This window comes from Lissotriton helveticus, chromosome 7 (genome assembly GCF_964261635.1).
Source record: "Lissotriton helveticus chromosome 7, aLisHel1.1, whole genome shotgun sequence".
Classification (NCBI taxonomy): domain Eukaryota; kingdom Metazoa; phylum Chordata; class Amphibia; order Caudata; family Salamandridae; genus Lissotriton; species Lissotriton helveticus.
In genome coordinates this window covers 1,726,770,942-1,726,789,232 of record NC_136068.1, presented here as the reverse complement: position 1 = coordinate 1,726,789,232, position 18,291 = coordinate 1,726,770,942, and the positions used below count along the sequence as shown (strand labels likewise).

General features: G+C 42.7%; 1 protein-coding gene across 1 annotated transcript in view; it reads left to right on the top strand.

Moving 5' to 3' along the window:
• The window catches only part of LOC144767649 (B-cell receptor CD22-like), a 242,245-nt gene that overhangs the window by 119,952 nt on the left and 104,002 nt on the right, over nt 1-18,291 (top strand). The window contains exon 4 of the mRNA XM_078651048.1: nt 13,474-13,767. Coding sequence (XP_078507174.1) covers nt 13,474-13,767 — 294 coding nt within the window. The remainder of the gene's footprint in view (nt 1-13,473; nt 13,768-18,291) is intronic.

Here is an 18,291-nt window from a genome sequence, read left to right as displayed (position 1 = left end):
TACCAGCGACAACACAATAAGTCAGCTCATTTGGAAAAACATCAATAGCTACCTGATGTAATGTAGGAACTCATGCGTGCTCCTCCTACACATCAATTTGAAATACATGAGCTTAGAAGAGATGTGGACTCTCCCAATAAGGCATATCTTATTCAAGAGCTTAGCAAAGAAAGCTTCAAACTTTCTTTCCATCAACACAGATAAAAAGGTTCTACAGTAATCGCTCACATGGTCCATCATAAACTTATAAGCACAAAGGAGAGATAACATCAAAAGCAGTCATTCTTGCAGAACTTGAAACTCTTTCACCAGTGCTTTGGCATTTTTCTAACCATGGCTAACGCCCCACCCTGGATGTTTCAACTGTGGCAATGTGGCTATCGAGACAAAACAGTCTTACCTTTTCTTTACACTTGCCCGTCGTTTGACTTATCCCACCACACACTACCTAAACAAAGCTTTTTTTATCTTTCAAAATATTTACTTTCCACAAAGCACTACAAGCTTGAGTAGAATAGACACATATCCAACTTTGCTGTAGGTTTGTTAAATACATCACACAGGTTGAGACACTTTTTAACTCCCTAGCTCAGGCTTATGTGACACTAACGGAGGGAGTCTGATGCACCCCTGATATAGGACTTGCTAAAATGACCACGCACAACTCTTTGCATGTCTTTTAAATGTTGTTATATGCACATTGGGAAGCTGGTGAAGTTCACTGAAAAACAAAATTTCCAAAATTTACAATCATACTTTTGCACAGAATCTTTTACTCGTCATTTTGTATATTGTAAACATTTTAATTAATCACACAATAAATATTACTTTAATTTAATAACCTGCCAAATGCATTCGGGGCACAAGAATAATGGATGAGCGTGATTTTTTTTGCCAATTTAAAGGCTTCCACTGAATCCTCATCTGGTTCGTCGATGAAAGACCAGCTAGTTTGAGCTGTGCCTTTGCCATGTGCTTTGTCTCGAAACGCCCAAGATACTTGTATTGACTTGATATAAGTTTCAATTCTCTTAGTTTTATCTTGAAAAAATCTGGAGAGTTCTCTCCATTTTCTGAGAGTGTTGTGTGGTGGTCTCCATACCTTTTAATTTAAAAAAAGGATTCAATACTGCAAAAAAAGATTTTGAGGTGTATTACTTGTTTCCTAACGTATAATTAGTAAATAAAGTACATTTCGTTTTTGCTGTAATCAGTTTGTAAGCTTTGTATTGTGTCTTTTGAAATACCTGACCTGCCTCACTTCAGGTTTTAAAAAATTTCCATTCAGCTTGTCTCGTAGCTAATTTCACTGATTTAAGTTGCTGATGTAAATCTTGTTAAATAGCGAACAGTCAATGACATAGGTTGTTAATTGTTCAGAACCCAGCCATGGCAAATATTAAGTCCAGGGTGTCGTTGACCATGTGAGTACAATGCATATGCATTTTGGAGATGCCCAGAGTGTCCATTGTAGTGAGAATCTTCCTGGTGTTATGCTCATTTTGGGTGTCTACCTTTAGGGTAAAGTCTGCTAATAAAAGAAGTTGTTGATAAAGTGTGGCTGTTTTGGCTATGGCACCTAACATTATATTGGTGTTTGCTGCTGAGGAATTAGAGGGATGATAAACCACAAATGGAGTAATAGTCGATGTGGTGGAGATCATTAAGGTATCAAGTAAAAGCTTAGCTTTTTAATAAGAAATGCTCCCAGCTCTCAGCCCTTTTTCCTTCTCTGGTCTTCTCCTCTCCTTTTTCTCTCCTTGTCAGAGCACTTCGGGTAGTAGTGCGCTTACAAATTAAAATTTCATTTCATTTATATTGGGACAGTCAGCATTCCAAGTGATGTTTCAAACAGCAATTCTAGCCGTCCCTCATCCTGCCTCACTGTTATAGATTTTTAAGAATAAGGGTGGTTGGGCCCTGTGGGAAAGAGGGTAGGTTGGGCCACTTATACTGCAAAAAACGGATTGCTAAAAATTCTTCCTCGTTTTTTATCTTAAACAGTTCCATACGGAAACGATTCACTCAGCCCTGATGAGAGTCCCGTGACTTATACAGCTGGACTCGAAACGCGTCGGCAACGGCATATCATCTGTTAAATAATGTTAATGGCATTTGATTGCCAAAAAAATTCACTCCCTGATCTAATATAAAGATTAAATGTGACATTGGATCGGGTTGTTGTGGGGTGTTTTCCAAAAAGTTGTTCTCATCCCCCGGGAACTGAAATACATATCTGTTTGTTTTTCGCATTATCCATTGGTAACTGTATAGTAATGTTTGTATAAATTGTCACAATTCATGTATTTGCACTTTGGTTGATCTACACTTTAATTTGTGTGTTTTTCTGTAAAATTTATGTTTTGAAATTCACGGTATGGCAAGACGTTGAGTTGATGACGTTCTTTCTCTGGCAAACTATAAACTAAGATTAACAAATAATTAAAAATAAAACGACATAAATAAAATGTCAGGATAAACTAACAACGTTTTGTTTATTCTTGTTAATACATTAATTGTTTGAAATAAGCATTAGAGGCATAGGTAAAAAAATCCGTTTTTTTCACTGTTATAGAAGCAGTTTGATAATTTTTGAGATGTAATGTAAAAGTACTTGGGAGAAATTCGGTTGTTGGTTGACTGGGGTGTGAGCCCTGGTCAAGCAGCAACCACAATCTTTGTCAGGGTGAGACACAAGCAAACCCTAAATCAACCTGTGCTCAACGCTCTGGTAACTTGGCACAGAGTAGTCTGGCTTAATTTGGAGGCAATGTTAAAAGTATTTGTCCAACTCTTCAAACAGATTCAGACACTAGGTTAGAACAAGCATTTGCAATGTCATAGGTCTCGCATTTACGCAAGTTTAAGCTATTGGTATTGTAAATGACAATGCCTTTTATTTATGTTGTAAAAACCAAAGCATAAATAAAAGGCACTTTCATTTAAAATGCCAATAGCTCAAACTTTAGGGAATGTGAGCCCTATGGCATTGTAAATACAAGGTATCACGGACAACAGGAGGGCGGGACGGGGAGGGAGACGTTACGGACAGGGGGCGGGGGGTGGTGAGGTAGAAGTCACGGACAGGGGGAAGGGGGTTGGGTAGGAGAAGGCACAGACAGCAGGAAGGAGGGCTGGGGTAAGCAAGGCATAACAACGGGAGGGGGGTAAGGAAGGCAGTAAGAGAAACAAAAAAGAAAATAGTGCTCACAGTGTAAATAACACATACCATGTAACAGCTGAAGTAAAGGGGCCAGTCGCCATGGGAGGTGACAAATGAAGAGGAGACGGTACTCAGGAGGGACTAACAAGCCTATTTTCGAATCAGAAGCCAGCATTTTGGACAGACTATGACACAAGCCAATGGCAAATATGGGTGGAGAGTGGGGGTGCTTCTATTCTCTACTCCAGCACAACAAGTCTCGCAGAGCAGCGCATGCACGCTGGCTCAGGCTCGATCTAAAAACAGCAAAATGCACATAAGGTAGTGGCGCACAGTAGGGGTTTATACGCTCCAACCTGCATCACCCAAATACAGCAACACTAGGAAGTCTAAACTACCCCTGCAGGAGACGTCCAAGAACAATCCATGCGGAATACTGGGGAACACATTTAGCTAAATGCTACTGAGTAAAAGGAGCCAGGTCACAGCCCTAAAGGATGTCTCTATTAAAAGAGAATGTGTGTGTAAAATATCCCAGTGATCTATAACAGACTCTTAGCATCTTCTGTGCTGGGAACTATGCTAAAGAAGCCACTAAGGAGTCATCATAATCATGTCTACTAAGTATTTGCTTTATCACAGATGGATTAAAGTTTACCGCTTGATTCAAATCTATAAACCACAAATAGAGAATTCTTTGTGGTCACTTAGGGGCATATTATAAAGGAATGGTGTTAAAATTATCGACGTTTTATCGGCAGGAAACTGCCGATAAAACGGCGATAATGTGCTTGATAAGATGCCCTTGTTAATTCCCATAGAAGCCAATGTTAACATCAGAACATGGGCTTCTATGGGAATTAACAAGGGTGTATTATCAACCCCATTATCGCCATTTTATCGGCAGTTTCCTACCGATAAAACAGCGATAATTTTAACACCGGTCCTTGATAATATGCCCTTTAGTTCTCTCTAAGCAAGTGAAATAGAAAGGATTCCTTAACTATCTACATACTGTTTCAAAACCCAGCTTTCAGTTGTTGCCAAACACCCTGGTTGCCCACTCACTTATTTACTGGACCAAAAACTCTTTGCCTTTAAGATTTGTTTGGGGATGAAGAAGATATATACAGCAATAGTGGATCTGGGGTTTGTACCAATGGTGCCATTCATGTGGAACCAGTGCAGGAAGCCTACTGTGGGATTAAAAAGGATGCAAACTTGACACTGAGTCCTTATAAGATGGCATCAACCTGCAGTCTGTGCTGTCAGGATGGTGACAGTCTGCATTGACTGCTGACGAAGTGAAGACAGTGGACATGCATAGTTTCTATGGTGGCAACTTAGTTGGTACTGATAGGATGGGAAAGGTGCTAATTCAGTCAGGATGGTGGCACACACTGCTTCTAGGATGTGTCGTGCCGATGCTCTGTTGTCTCAGGAACACCAAGGAGCCCGTCGTCTAGTACCCAAATTCACCCCTATCACCCCTCGATGCCAGGAGTAACGCTGGCATACAAGTGATAACCAGGGGGAAAAGGGGGAAACAAAACAAGGAAAGGTAGGGAAGACACAGTCTCCAGAACTCTTCTCTCTTGTCACGCTCTTGTACAGCAGACTGGTGACTGGAATACAAAACAACACATTAATAAGTTCCCTCTCTAAGCTTAAGGGGATATGTAATGAGGGGGAAGGCAAGGGGTGAATCAGAGATATACCTAAAGTGTTCTGGGTATCTGGTTTTCCCCCTATTGTTGTATGTACAGATGCACTGGAAACACTGCCTATGAGACACTCTGTAACATAGAATAAACGATCAGTACTTATTTTCTTCCCTATAGTGGTTATGCGTCACTAGGAATACAGTACACACCTATTATCCAGCAACAACTGCCCATATGGTAAGAACTCCAAAATAACCTGGGCTCCCTTTACAAACTCAAGGAAAGCTCTACACGAACTCAAGATCAGGACCGCACAATGCCCTATCAAATATAACAAAGAAATAGAAGCCACAAAGAACTGTGCTCCAATGCGCCGAGTTCCTGACACTCAACACATAAGAAAAAAAACAGGTCCCTAGATACCAAAACCGGAACTAAAGCAACAAAGCATATATGAAACAAAGGAATAACACATCCGTGTTACCAAAGACAAGAAAACAGTAGTGTGAAAGCCACACACGCGCCAGTACTCACGGCACCGACGAACACGACGAGACCCAAACGCCACCTCTGACTCCTCGGACGAGACCCCTGTGACCCGGAACGGAACACGGAAGCTGGCTAAACGCGAAGCACTTCCGGGAGTGCTAGGCGGGCCTAAGTATGTTTACTGGCATGAAGGCGCATGCGCGAATGCGCGCGCATCCACAGGTTCTTTTCTCTTGCCAACCACAGTCTGTTTCTTGCCAACCACGCCTTTCAACGCGGAATGCAGGGCGGAGTGCTGCAAGCAGGCATGACAGGATGGTGACAATATGCACAAAATGTTGCCAAGATGGCAAAAACCTATCACTAACACAAAAGGGTGTGAGGCTCCTGACCAAGCAAAACATTATTATGCACTTGCCTACAACTTCACAGTTATAAGTAACATGATACAATACACCTTATCCTCAATTGATAGAGGCATTCTTCATCAGAAGTGCCTACCACTCATTTGTATAGGTAGATACGACCCGAAAGGGATGAAGTACTAGTTCGATCAATCGATCAAGGACATTTGTAGAGCGCGCTACTCACCCTCGAGGGCCTCAAGGCGCTGAGGGTGGGGGGGGCCGCTACTGCTCGAAAAGCCAGGTCTTGAGGTGCTTCCTGAAGGAGAGGTGGTCCTGGGTCAGACGTAGGTGGGTGGTGAGGGAGTTCCATGTCTTGGCCGCCAGGTAGGTGAAGAATCTTCCTCCGGTGGTGGTTCTGCAGATCCGTGGCACGGCGGCAAGGGCGAGGCTGGCAGAGCGGAGCTTGCGGGCGGGTGTGTAGAACGTGAGGCGGTTGTTGAGGTATTCGGGACCCATGTCGTGGAGAGCCTTGTGTGCGTGGGTGAGAAGTCTGAAGGTGATCTTCTTGCTGACGGGGAGCCAGTGCAGGTCTCCCAGGTGGGCGGAGATCCTTACGCCTGCTTGAAGCAGGCGTAAGGAGTGACGCAATGTAGTGGGAATAGGCCTTAAAATGAATTGCTGGAGTTGCATCATGCCTGTGACACGACTCCAGCAATGTGTGACTTTTGCCCCAACAGATGCGTCAGAATTTCTGACGCATCGGTCAATTCTTGCGCCATGATGTGCTGTATTGTAAATACGGCGCATTCATGGTGGCGCAAGGGTTTCTCAGAGTGATTCAGGGAAAATGACGCATCTTTATAGATGCGTCACTTTATTGTGAACAGCACTTGGGTTGTCAATACCATCACTCTGAAAAGTATATTTTGGTCTGCTTTAAACCATCTCACAGTTTTTTTGAGTGTGGTTTTGTACTGCACTCTCTTTAGACTCTATAGGTATCAACATGCAGCACACACATATAATTAGGCTTTATACCAATATATATATATTTTTTGGTCTTTTCTACATTTCCTTATACTTGCTTGGATGTGTGGTCAACCTAAACCACTGCTACAAATTGTAAAGCTGCCATATCTGCACAGCAGACTCGAATCAATATCTTTAAAGCAAGCAGTAGCCATTAGCCATAAAGCCAGTATTTATGCGTACACTTGGAAAACAGTACTGACTCCTCAAAATGGGGCGACATTAGTTTTGTACTGAGATCCTTTACAAATTCACAGTCCATGCACTATTTTATAACATCCAACACTTTGGTGATATTTTGTTATTTTCTTGTCATATATTGGTAATGAGGTGGTCGTTTAATTTGGGCTTGGCACCAAATAATTGAAAGGCAGAGTCTGCAAGTGCTCCGGATATGCAAAAGTAGGGTCACACACTCCCCTCACACTGCTGCCACAGAAGGCGCATAATGTCCCAGAGCTCCCAAGTTTTGAGAAGTCTTAGGAGTTAGAACTAATTAGCATATTTATTGACATAACAGAAAGCGATGACATACAAACTTTAACATGAGGAACAACACAAGTAACCAACGAAATCCTAAAAAAAAGATACAGATACATATAATATAATCAACAAAACAATAAAACATCTTCCTGTAGACTCATGATTTACAACAGAAGCGCAGCTGCACTCTGAAGTGATCAGGGATGATGAAGTCTGTTGGAGAACCTCACCATGGGTGGTATTAATTTCTGATGCCTCCGTAGCAGCCCTGGCAAGCCCTACTACAACGTTCTGAACAGGGTTGCATTTAAATGTCACGTGTTAGCACTTTTCACCAGGTGTGGCATTTAGCCTGTTATGAGTGATAGATCACCCCATACTTCAAATGTCTGAGTCTCACTTGCCATGAGTGAGGCAAGAGGTCCTTGAAATCTTGCCTTGTCTCCAATAGTGAAACGCTGAATTGCCCATTTTTCATACATTGTCTTTTCTCTCCCATGATACTGTGGACAAGACATGACATTCTCCCAGCCTTGTCCCGAACCATGCTGTCAGCTGCCACTGAGAGCATATGTCACCATTCAGAGTCTTTCCCTAGAGTTTTCAGAGCAGATCTGTATTTAGCCGACACCACGTTTTCTTGTCAGATGCAGGAACTCCTCCATAACACACAGGAGTTCTCGACTGAGACCAGCAATGAAATCCCTCGGTGATCTCACCAACGGTGCCAGAACTCCTCAGCAGTTTGTATCAAATAGAAATTACCTGGCCTCCAATTCTCATTACGGCCTATTTATTCAGCAGATTTCAAATACAATACATACAGTTATTGTACCTCACTTTAACATTTGTGTATATTACAATTTCCTTTCTGCAACAGTTATACATGTTAAGTGCATTCAGGGATATTCATCTCATTCTTCAGAACAATTTGTGCAAACAATAATGAAAAAACCATTAAAACATGTCAATACGGTAAAGCATATCATTGCATAGATTCTTTTGTAGATTCTACAATAATTACACCAGTCAACATTATACAACGACTGCCTTCCTGTGCTAAGGTTATTCACACTTAATTCTTTTGTAAAGCACACAAACAGACTCGCTACGGGGAATTAGATATTCTTTGGATTCTCTCTAGGGGTGTGTTTTTATGTTATTGCACCCTCACAAGTGTCCCACTTAATAAGGTTTCCTCGTAGGCGAAAAAGGAAAAAGGCCGACGCGTTTCCAATCCCGTTCTGAAATCAGGGATTTTCGTCAGGGCTGAACCACGGTGTAATCTGTATATTTTAAATACAAAATTGGGGAGGGTAAAGAGAACCAACACCATAGATTAGAACTCTGTTTCTACCCTTCTCATCTATATGTGATGAATAAAAAGGTTGTAAATGTACCTGATATTCATTAACTATACTCACACTTGTGATGCACAATCTTTTTGTTGCTCGCGTGAACCTAAACATATTAAAATAAATCATATAAGCAAATAAGTGAGTCTGAGATAACCTGTAATTATTGTCCTGGCATAATCATTTGAAACTTACTGAATATTTTCATCTGTGTTTCATTGCATATTTCCGATGTATTTCTCTTGTTCGTTTTAAATAAAGGCTTGCAATCCCTGCAAAATATTTGTTATAGTTCATTGCCTCATCTGTTTTCCAGACAATATTGTAATCAAATCATTAACCGCCCCTCATACTTTAAAAGTGGCTTCTTCTTTTTTCACTCTGTCAATTTCACGTTCTCAGAGCTTCATTTCCATTGCAGATGATCTCCAATGTGTCCTGCGTGTTCCCCTTTGAAAGCACCCTCAGTGTTTCAGAGGCATTTTCTTAAACGCTGTATGTCTCTATTGGTAATCTGACACTTGGCAACTGCACGCCTAAATAGCCAAGTTCCAAGTCAATGTAGCACAGTTCTTTTCTCGAAGCCCTTTCACTGTCAAGTATGATTAATGCAGTTTATTTAGCACTTAGCACTTACATTTTGCGGGGCTTCTTATCGACCGTCCATCATCAACCATGCAGCTGGGCAAACGAGCATCACTATGTGCTTGTGCTGTCTCTTCCAACTCTTCAGCAGGGCAGGGTAGTGCAGAACTACAGCAGGAGCCTTCACAATAAAGCAAAGCACCAGACCTCAGCATGAAGTAAAGCACTAGAGATTTTAAACCAAGTGAAGCACCAGACACCTCAGAATCTGCTGTAATAACCAGAAGGAAGAATTTGATGTCCCAGAGTCTTCTGAAACAGGAGGCCAGCACACACAAGCTCTTGGACATTCTTCACAAGCAGGATACTACAGCAGGGCAAAAAGAGTCAGTCCTTTTCTCCACCACAGACAAAAGCAGCAACAGCAGGCCAACCCACCCCTCACTCAGAAATGGCAGCACTCCTCACACAGTCCTTCCACTCTTCTTATTATAATTATTATTATTATACAAAATTTATAGCGCGCTCAGTTACCCAAGAGCATCCCGGCGCGAAACAGAAGAAAGAGAAAACCTCAGCTCAACGCTACACAGGAAACAAATGAGTCTTAAGAAGTTTCCTGAAGAAAAGGATCTTGGACTCTGAACGGATCTTAAGGGGCAGGGAGTTCCATAAAGCCGCCACTTGCACTGAGACTGAGAAACGCCTGCCTCCAGAGCGGGCCTTCCTTACTCTAACTGACTGCAGAAGATGTCCTTGATCCGAACGCAAGGGCCGTGTGGGCTTGTAAGGGCGTGCCATGGTGGAAAAAATGGGGGGGCCCTTACCATGTAGAATTTTGTGGGCCGTGCACAACGCTTTAAATTTCACCCGTTCCTTAACTGGGAGCCAGTGCAGCGTTTTCAGGGCCGGGGCAGCTGAATGTCTTCTGGGCACATCCAACAACAATCTAGCGGCTGCATTTTGTACTTGTTGGAGAGTTTTAAAAGTCGCTTCGGGGGCACCGAGAAACATCGCATTCCCATAATCGAGCCTTGACAAGATTAAACCGCGAATCAGCAGCTTCCTTGCAGGATCAGGGAGCAAAGGCAACACCTTGCGGGCTGACCGCAGCAGCCCAAAACAGACCCCCGCGGTCTTCCTGGCATGGGTCCTAAAGGACAGATCTTCCTCCAACCAAACTCCCAAGGTCTTGATCTCCTTCTTGGGAGATGGTGGATCACCCAGAGACCGGGGCCAACAGCTAGCAATAGTGGAGGGACTAGATTTGCCTAGGAGCATCAGCTCAGTTTTTTCTCCATTGAGCTTTAGTGCAGAGTGGGACATCCAACGATGGACATCTACAAGGCAGTCATGCAGAACCTCGGGTTGTTCCCCCAGCTGGGTGAGGCCTACCACCAGCTGAGTATCATCAGCATAGCTGATAATCTTTACTCCTGAGGGGCGACCACTCTTTCAAGAGGAGTCATGTATATATTAAATAAGGTAGGGCTCAAAGATGAGCCCTGCGGGACTCCACATTGAAGAGGGAAGAGGGTCTGCTCTGCTCCTTCCCAAATGTGGTAAAAGCGGTCGGAGAGGAAGGATTCCAACCATTTTACTAAGCAACCATTCTTCTACCATTCTTCTAAGCAAGGTCCTCTTGTTTCTTGAAGTATTCTAAAGTCCTGGAGTTTTAACTGTAATACTTATACCCCAAAATGTAATTGTTCTCTTTGTGTAAGGGTCTCTGAACCCAGTACAAATCAGTCCTGTCCTCCATGTTGCAGCATGACCACAGGGTGCGGTGACAGCATTGAGAAAAAGAGAACACAGTCTATTCAGGCACAAGGGAAACTCCTCCCCCCACTCTAAATGCAGATCAGCTCTATTCAGCCCTGTGATGAGTCACCCAGGCAAGGCAGAACACACCTCAACCCCTCCTGCTCTCAGCGCCATGAAACCGCTTGGTGTACGCGCGCTTAACAAATATATTTAATATAAATTAACAACCCACAGTGACTGCCCAGAGTGAATGCACATCTCAGCTCCTGTCACTCACACACCAGACAATTATTACACAAACAACCAGAGGTACACAGAATGGTAAAGTAATAAAATGCCCACTTTCTAAAAGAGGCATTTTCAAATATAGAATTTAAAAACCACCTTTAACAAAAAGGGTGTTAATACATTCTGAGCTCAGAGAGCCTAAACTCCGTTCTTTTTCTTGCCCCATGGAAAGTAACACATATAAAGATGGTACAGTGCAACCCCAATGATAAGCCTATGGGACTGTTGGCCTTTCAATAGTGAAAAACGAAATGCACAGTATTTCACTATCAGGATGGACATGGCACACACACCAGTACATGTCCTACCTTTCACGTACACTGCACCCTGCCAATGGGGGTACCTTGGGCCTACTTTAGGGGTGCCTTACATGAAAGGAAAGGGAAGGTTTGGGACCGGCAAGTGGGTGTACTTACCAGGACAACATGACAGTTCTCCAACTTCGTGCGCAGTCACTACAGTGGTGGGCCTGAGACACATTTACAGGGCTACTCATGTGAGTGGCACAACAAGTGATGCAAGCCCACTAGTAGCATTTGATATACCGGCCAGGGCACACACTGTACACTTTACTAGGGAATTACCAGTAAATGAAATCAGGGATAACCAATCATTGTCACTATGTATACAGAGAGCATATGAACTTTAGCACTGATCAGCAGTGGTAAAGTGCCCAGAATCATATATCCAACGAAAGCAGGGTCAGAAAAATAGGAGGCAAAAGGGAAAATGTTTGGGGATAATCCCGTCAAAAGGGCCAGGTCTAACAGTACCTATTTCATACTCAGGAGCACACAGTAGTTTTAAAAAGGAGTTGTGTGAATATTGTGACAAGAAGGTGTTTGAAGTCCACAGAGGTCTGCAAACGTCTAAAAAGAATGGAAGGTTGTCTAGTCTGACTGACTGTTCAGGGTTGACAGCTTGTTCCTTTCGTAGTTTTGTGATGTCAGATGACATCCAGAGGTTGTGAAAAACCTCCTACATCTGGAAGGAGAGGGTAGATGGACTACACTTCCAGAGAGACACAATGATAAAATAATCCATTGTTAATCAAACTAATTTTCATGTTCACAAACAATATGCAAATACTTTTCTTAGCCATACACCTAATTCGAACTCTGCATTGGTACCAACTTGTATGGGAAAAATGTGGCTGATGGCCACTCTCAGTTCGCAGCTCTAGGTAGAACTGGTGCATTGTGGTTCTGCCTGCCACTATAGAAAATGCTTTTTTGAATTGCTTCTCACTTTTATGAAGAACTTTCATAAACCTGCGGAAATCCATATTTGTACTGTTGTTTGATCTTGGTAAGATGTGTGTTGCTTGACCAAAGAGTGGAATGTGAGGCTACACTGGACTCCCTAAGGCCATATGTTATATTAACTGCACGAGAAAGCAATACCCCCCCCCCCCCGGACCAAGTCCATCAGTACCCCTGTAGATACACAAGTCACAGAATGCAGCCAAAAGCTAAGTCATGCATTCATCACTTCTTACGCACAGCCATAAGTTCTAGTTACTAAGGCCATGTTCTGTGTATAAGGTGTCATTGACTTAACCTACGACAGCTTGTGGGGACACAGGGTTTACCTTACTGGCACTAAGGCAGGGGCACAGGGCCTGGTAGGAAGATATTCTTTACTCAGAGTCCATGTTGAGCGTGGCCAAAAGTTGTGCACAGTGAGAATTTGGAAGGGGAATTAAGGTGGGGTCCTGCGCAGAGTGTTGGGGACACCGAGAGCCGGGCTTCCCTGAAGGCCATGCCCTATATACAACACCCCCAGAGCATGACCAAAGGACATGGTGACCAAGTCGTGAATACAAGTGAACAGCCACTTTTTGTGGCTGAAGGCCATGCCCTCTGATCCTACAAATACTGGAGATGAGGCAAATTACCACATGGCAGTGCCCTGCAGGAACTAGCCATTCCATACTGGGAACATGGATGTTGAGAGCACGTCATGACTGAAGGCCACTGGTTGTGCCTAGAAGCTGATGGGCAGGGGTGAAGGTTGCGATTGGTTTATTCTGAGGTCCAAGGTGTACATTTTCAGAAGGAAAGATTACAAATAAACATTGCTAACTGTGCACACCATGGAGTTTACTGATTAGTGTGTTGCGCAAGGACTATGGCACTCTGACATGGCAGTAGTAGAATAATCGCACTGTGTAAAGTCATCTCAAATAAACTGTGCCCCATTTGATTCTGATGTAAAACACACATCACATGGGGCCCCTACACTGTTTCGGAGGGAGCTCCTTCATCAGGAACATTGTCAAATGTGTCCATTTGTGTTTTGTGCAGGTACCCCAGAGCGGCCAACAGTGACCTCCCTTCAAACAATGACTGAAAGGGTGCCAAGAAATATTACCTGCTATGCGGAGCACACCTGCCCCGCCCACCCACCTACTCTGGCATGGGACAAGATTAAGGGCAATGTCAGCGTTTACCACGAAGAACTCTTGGACGGAATATGGAGGACTTTATTAGTGTTGACTTACACCCCAGCCGCAGAGCATCATATGGAGCAGTTTGTGTGTTCAGCTACTTACCCCAGTGGCAAATCAGCGTCTAAATCCATTACATTGTCCATTCGATGTAAGTCTTTTAATTTTAATTATTGGAGATGAAAATGGACATGATATAGACATTGAAAAAACATTGTGTTAAAACGTTTAATCATATGTGTTAGAAGTGTGAGACATGCATAGCCAATCAGAAAGCTTCTAACCTCTGGAATAGGTGCACTTATGAAGCATTCAGCGGCCGCAAGCTCATTGGCCCTCTGGTATCCTGGTGTGCGCTTGCGGCTTTTCAAATGTTTTCTCATAAACATCAGTTTTCTCCGGCTTCCGAGTAAAGGGAACGGTGGATCTTGTTATTATAATTGAAACTACATTTGTACAGAGCTTCATATCCCTTTATGAGGCACTAAGGCACATGATCAGGCAGAAGGCATGCTACACCACGGTTGTTTGGAAGGATGTTGTAAGTGCAATGAGTCCTTGGTGGAAAGCATTTTAGTGTCAAGTGTGAGTGATTAGAGGGGTGTCTTATCCTTTCTTGAGTCACAGAGTTTAGCAGTGTGGTGAAGGAAAGACGAGTCAGAGACAGAGTGCACACAGTTCACAATAGTCTCCTGCATTGAGTTACGCTTCAGATCATATATGGAGTGTTTGGTGCCTACTGAATTTTCAACGTAAGTCCTGGTAACACAATAGTTAAGACATCTATTACATTGTGTAGGACCTAAAGAGGAGTGAGAGGACAGAGATGGTCTACATTACTGTCATCTCACATAAAGGTCAGTGACTGATAAAATGTATTTATAAGCTTGAGACCGCCCAGTGTTAAAGCTTGTGAGGGACGAGAGAGGGACCAGCATGAGTGTACTATACCAAGGTGATTCAAGGTGCCAGTGGGTACTGGAGAGATCTCTTGTGCATGTGGTTGCAGGTAGGTTGCTGGAGGCTGCCTCCTATGGGTTTTTGGATTTCAGGCTGCCTAAGATATAAGCTTTAGAGAGACCAGTGTTAAAGCTGGTGAGGGTAGAGAGGGGGACCAGCAGGTATGTATGATACCAGGGTCATCCAAGGTGAGTGGTTACTGGACGAATCTCTTTATGCATTTGATGTATGTTAGAAATTGGGGTTTCTACTTGGCAGAGGTATGCACCTTTGTCCAAGTAGGGACCCTTGTTTCTAGTGAGGGTAAGGGAGTTCCACACTTTACATAACCCCTGCTCACCCCTTAACAGATTCTCTAATTTCTCCATGGGAGCTAGTTTTACGGCCGGTTTACACTGCGGTCACATTGTAATGGGTGTCGGCACCGCCGACTGGAGGTCGGTCAGTGTCGGGACCACAGCAATCCATCTAACATCGTAATCAGGCCCAAAGTGTTCTGACTCACAGAGTCCGGAAGATCAGTGGCAGTCACTTAAAGTTCTCTGCCGATACACTCCAATGAGTGCAATTCTTTTGAGGCTGCTGGAAAAGTTATTACTGGTCTTCCTCTTAACGCTCAGGTATTCTGGCTAGGTTCAATTCTCTCCAGGCAGGCAGGGCTCTCTCAGCATACATTGTAGTCCTCATCTGCTGTAGGCAGATATGAATGTCTGAGTGACCCATTTTATTAGAAAGTTTCCGGCACTTGGGACTCCTTTTCTTTGGATATTTTCATGTGAAAAGGAAGGCTGTTGCTTTTATCGTTTGTGGTGCCATCTGTTGCGATCTACCTCAGTAATTAATTCCTGATAAGTGGTTAGGGTTTGCACTACAACATTAATCCTGCCTTCAGAATTTGGCGTATTGTTTCTTGGCAGAGCGACGCATCTTGCCTACCAGGGAAACAAAAAGGTCAAAAACGTTATTTGATTATTTAAATAAATCATAAAAGAGCATATAAAACACATTAAAATTCCTGAAATTCATAAAATATCCCAATTAATCAGTCAATACACCATACGTGCAAAAATTAATGTTAAAAATATATAACAAATAGATTAAAACATTATTGATTTTTGGAAGCAAATAGCTATTGTTAAGGAAAGAAACCTGACAGAAAACATATGTTGGGAGTGTCTGGAGGAAAATAAAAGCAGTCATACATCTTCCAAAGTACATCTCCCTTAAAATTGGTTTCATAAAACCTTATCTAAGCCCGTAATAATAAATACAAAAAAACATAACATTTAACAGAGTTTGTTATGACGAATCATGACAAGGATAGGGGACCAATGAGACTGAATCAAATTGGTGCATGGGAAAAATTCATTGCCACCAGGTGGTGCCTGTTCTGAACCTTGTTAAAATAGAGCACTCCAACGTGTTACTGACCAAAGTTAGAAATGGCTCCATTCCAGGCGTTGTTACAATTCCTGCATAATCCCCGTCTGCCAACTTTTTGAGATAACAATATACTCTGTCCTACACCCTTTCCTCTGGAATTTGTCTTTTACTCACAATTTATCCGTACTCTCAATCTCTGCTGGTCTGGAAAATGGTTCACCCTTTCCAATAGACTCAAGACTGGACTTAAAATAGGAAAACCAGGAAATCTTTAACCCATAGTCACAGATCAAACAGTCCTGAATAATATTGCTGTTGAGTGCCGCGAACTGGTTGCACCATATGGAGCACCACATTAAAAGGGGTACCGCCTTGATCTAATGTTCTATATAGCTCGCACCTAACTCTTCATGAATGATGGTATCAGTACCAGAGGTATGGGGGTACCCCCAACAACTGCTGTAAAAAGTTTGATTTTACTATATTTGTAAACAACTGATGTGGATGTAACCCAAAATGCTACAAGCACAGGACATCACACGGATGCATTAAAAAAACAAAAAGCCGCCATCGATTTACCCCCGATGTTAGATGCCAAATTTACCTGAACTCCGACAGTCTGCAAAATGCAAAATGTTATGACATGCAAGCAGGGTTCTTAAGCACCAGATTCGTCAAAAGTCCCTAGAACTTGATTTTGTACAGCCGCAATTCATATAATAAAAACATTTACTGTGATTGGTTTCTAGGTCACACTGTCCAAAAAGGCATCAATCAGTTTTTTGAAGCCATTGGGGGTTCTTGAAATATGGAATGTGGGGTCTAATCCAGTGCCTAATTTGTAAAAAAATAAAAATAAATGCAGAGGCTCTCATCAGGAGGCCACTGCAGCTTGCACCACAAATTGCCCCTGCCAGCGCTGCCAAGTATAGTAACATCACAACTACTAACTATCGTAGTCCACAAGTGTGACAATTCTGACTATTTCACGCCCCCAAAGCTATAAGACTGGCTTGAGCAGCAGGCAATAGTCATTTTTGATGTATATTGAATTAATAATTAACTGTTGTTGTGGTCATCTCTAAGTTAGCCAGACAGCATCCTTGTGGCCCACTGGCACAAGCACCGGTGTTGACAAATAAGTGCCAGTGCCGAGCACTGGAAACCACTGGCTCAAATTAAGCACTGGTCTAGTCTTAACTATGAACATGTCCATCACCCTTTCAACAAGCTGTTTATTGAAATCATTTACTTATAAAGGAAACAGGATAGAGTTCAAGATAGAACCCTGACTTACCCCCCTAGATAATGTGATTGGGCTGGTGTACTCTCCATTCTCTCTGAACATCACCACAGCAGACACATCTGTATGTGATGCTCTCAGGAATTCCCCAAATCCTTATCTAATCCCTTAACCAAGAGGAAAGTCACCAGCCTTAATCTGTTAATGCTGTCAAAAGCAGATGACAAATCCATAAATTATAAGTATATAGGGAAGAATTTTGCACAGGCATATTTAGTGATTACCAACTAAAGACTCCGGCATTGTTCTAAAGTACCAACACCTTCTCTGAACCCATTCTGAACCTCAGTCAGGATGTTTCGATTCCACAGTCCAGGCCATTATTCAATCCATAGTGACACGCCCTATTACGTTAATCCAAAATTAAAATAGGGTGAAAGCACAGTGGGTCCTGGTTGCCCTTTTTAAAAAAAAATAAGGTCTAAAGTGGCTGTTTTTCAGTCTGTGGGCATTGATTTTGCTAAAATGCTCTACCCATGCATCAGGGGAAATGTTTGCTGACGGTCTCAGGATGTGTTGCCTAAAGTTATAATTGACACAAAACAACCAAGACTTCCCAGTCCTCCATCTGCAACTCTTACTTTCTTTTTTATGTGCATTTCTATAGTCAGTTCTACTTTGGGCAATTAGAAGTCTTTCTTTCGATTCTCTTTTTAAGGCTTTATGGAGTCGCATCTTTGCTGCTTTACTTGTCTTATCAAATCACACCAGAGGCTCCTGGTTAGATGTTTTATTAGGTCTCATAAGGCGGTCCTGAATTGCCCCACACAACCGACTGGCATCCGCTGGAGTTATGTCTAATGAAGGCTAAGCAAAAGGTCCAAATTGTCCCTAATTAGCTATTGGAGTAACTGAGCAACATCTGCCCCCTTCTACTAGCGGTCTGCCATTATATTTAGTTTCCATCTTGACCCGATCATCTAGACTGACAAATGTTCTCCCTTTTAGGGTGATCAGGGTCACAGTCAAGTGGTTATGGTCACAATAGATATTAGAAATTACAGATGATCTTAAAATATAGTGACTAAG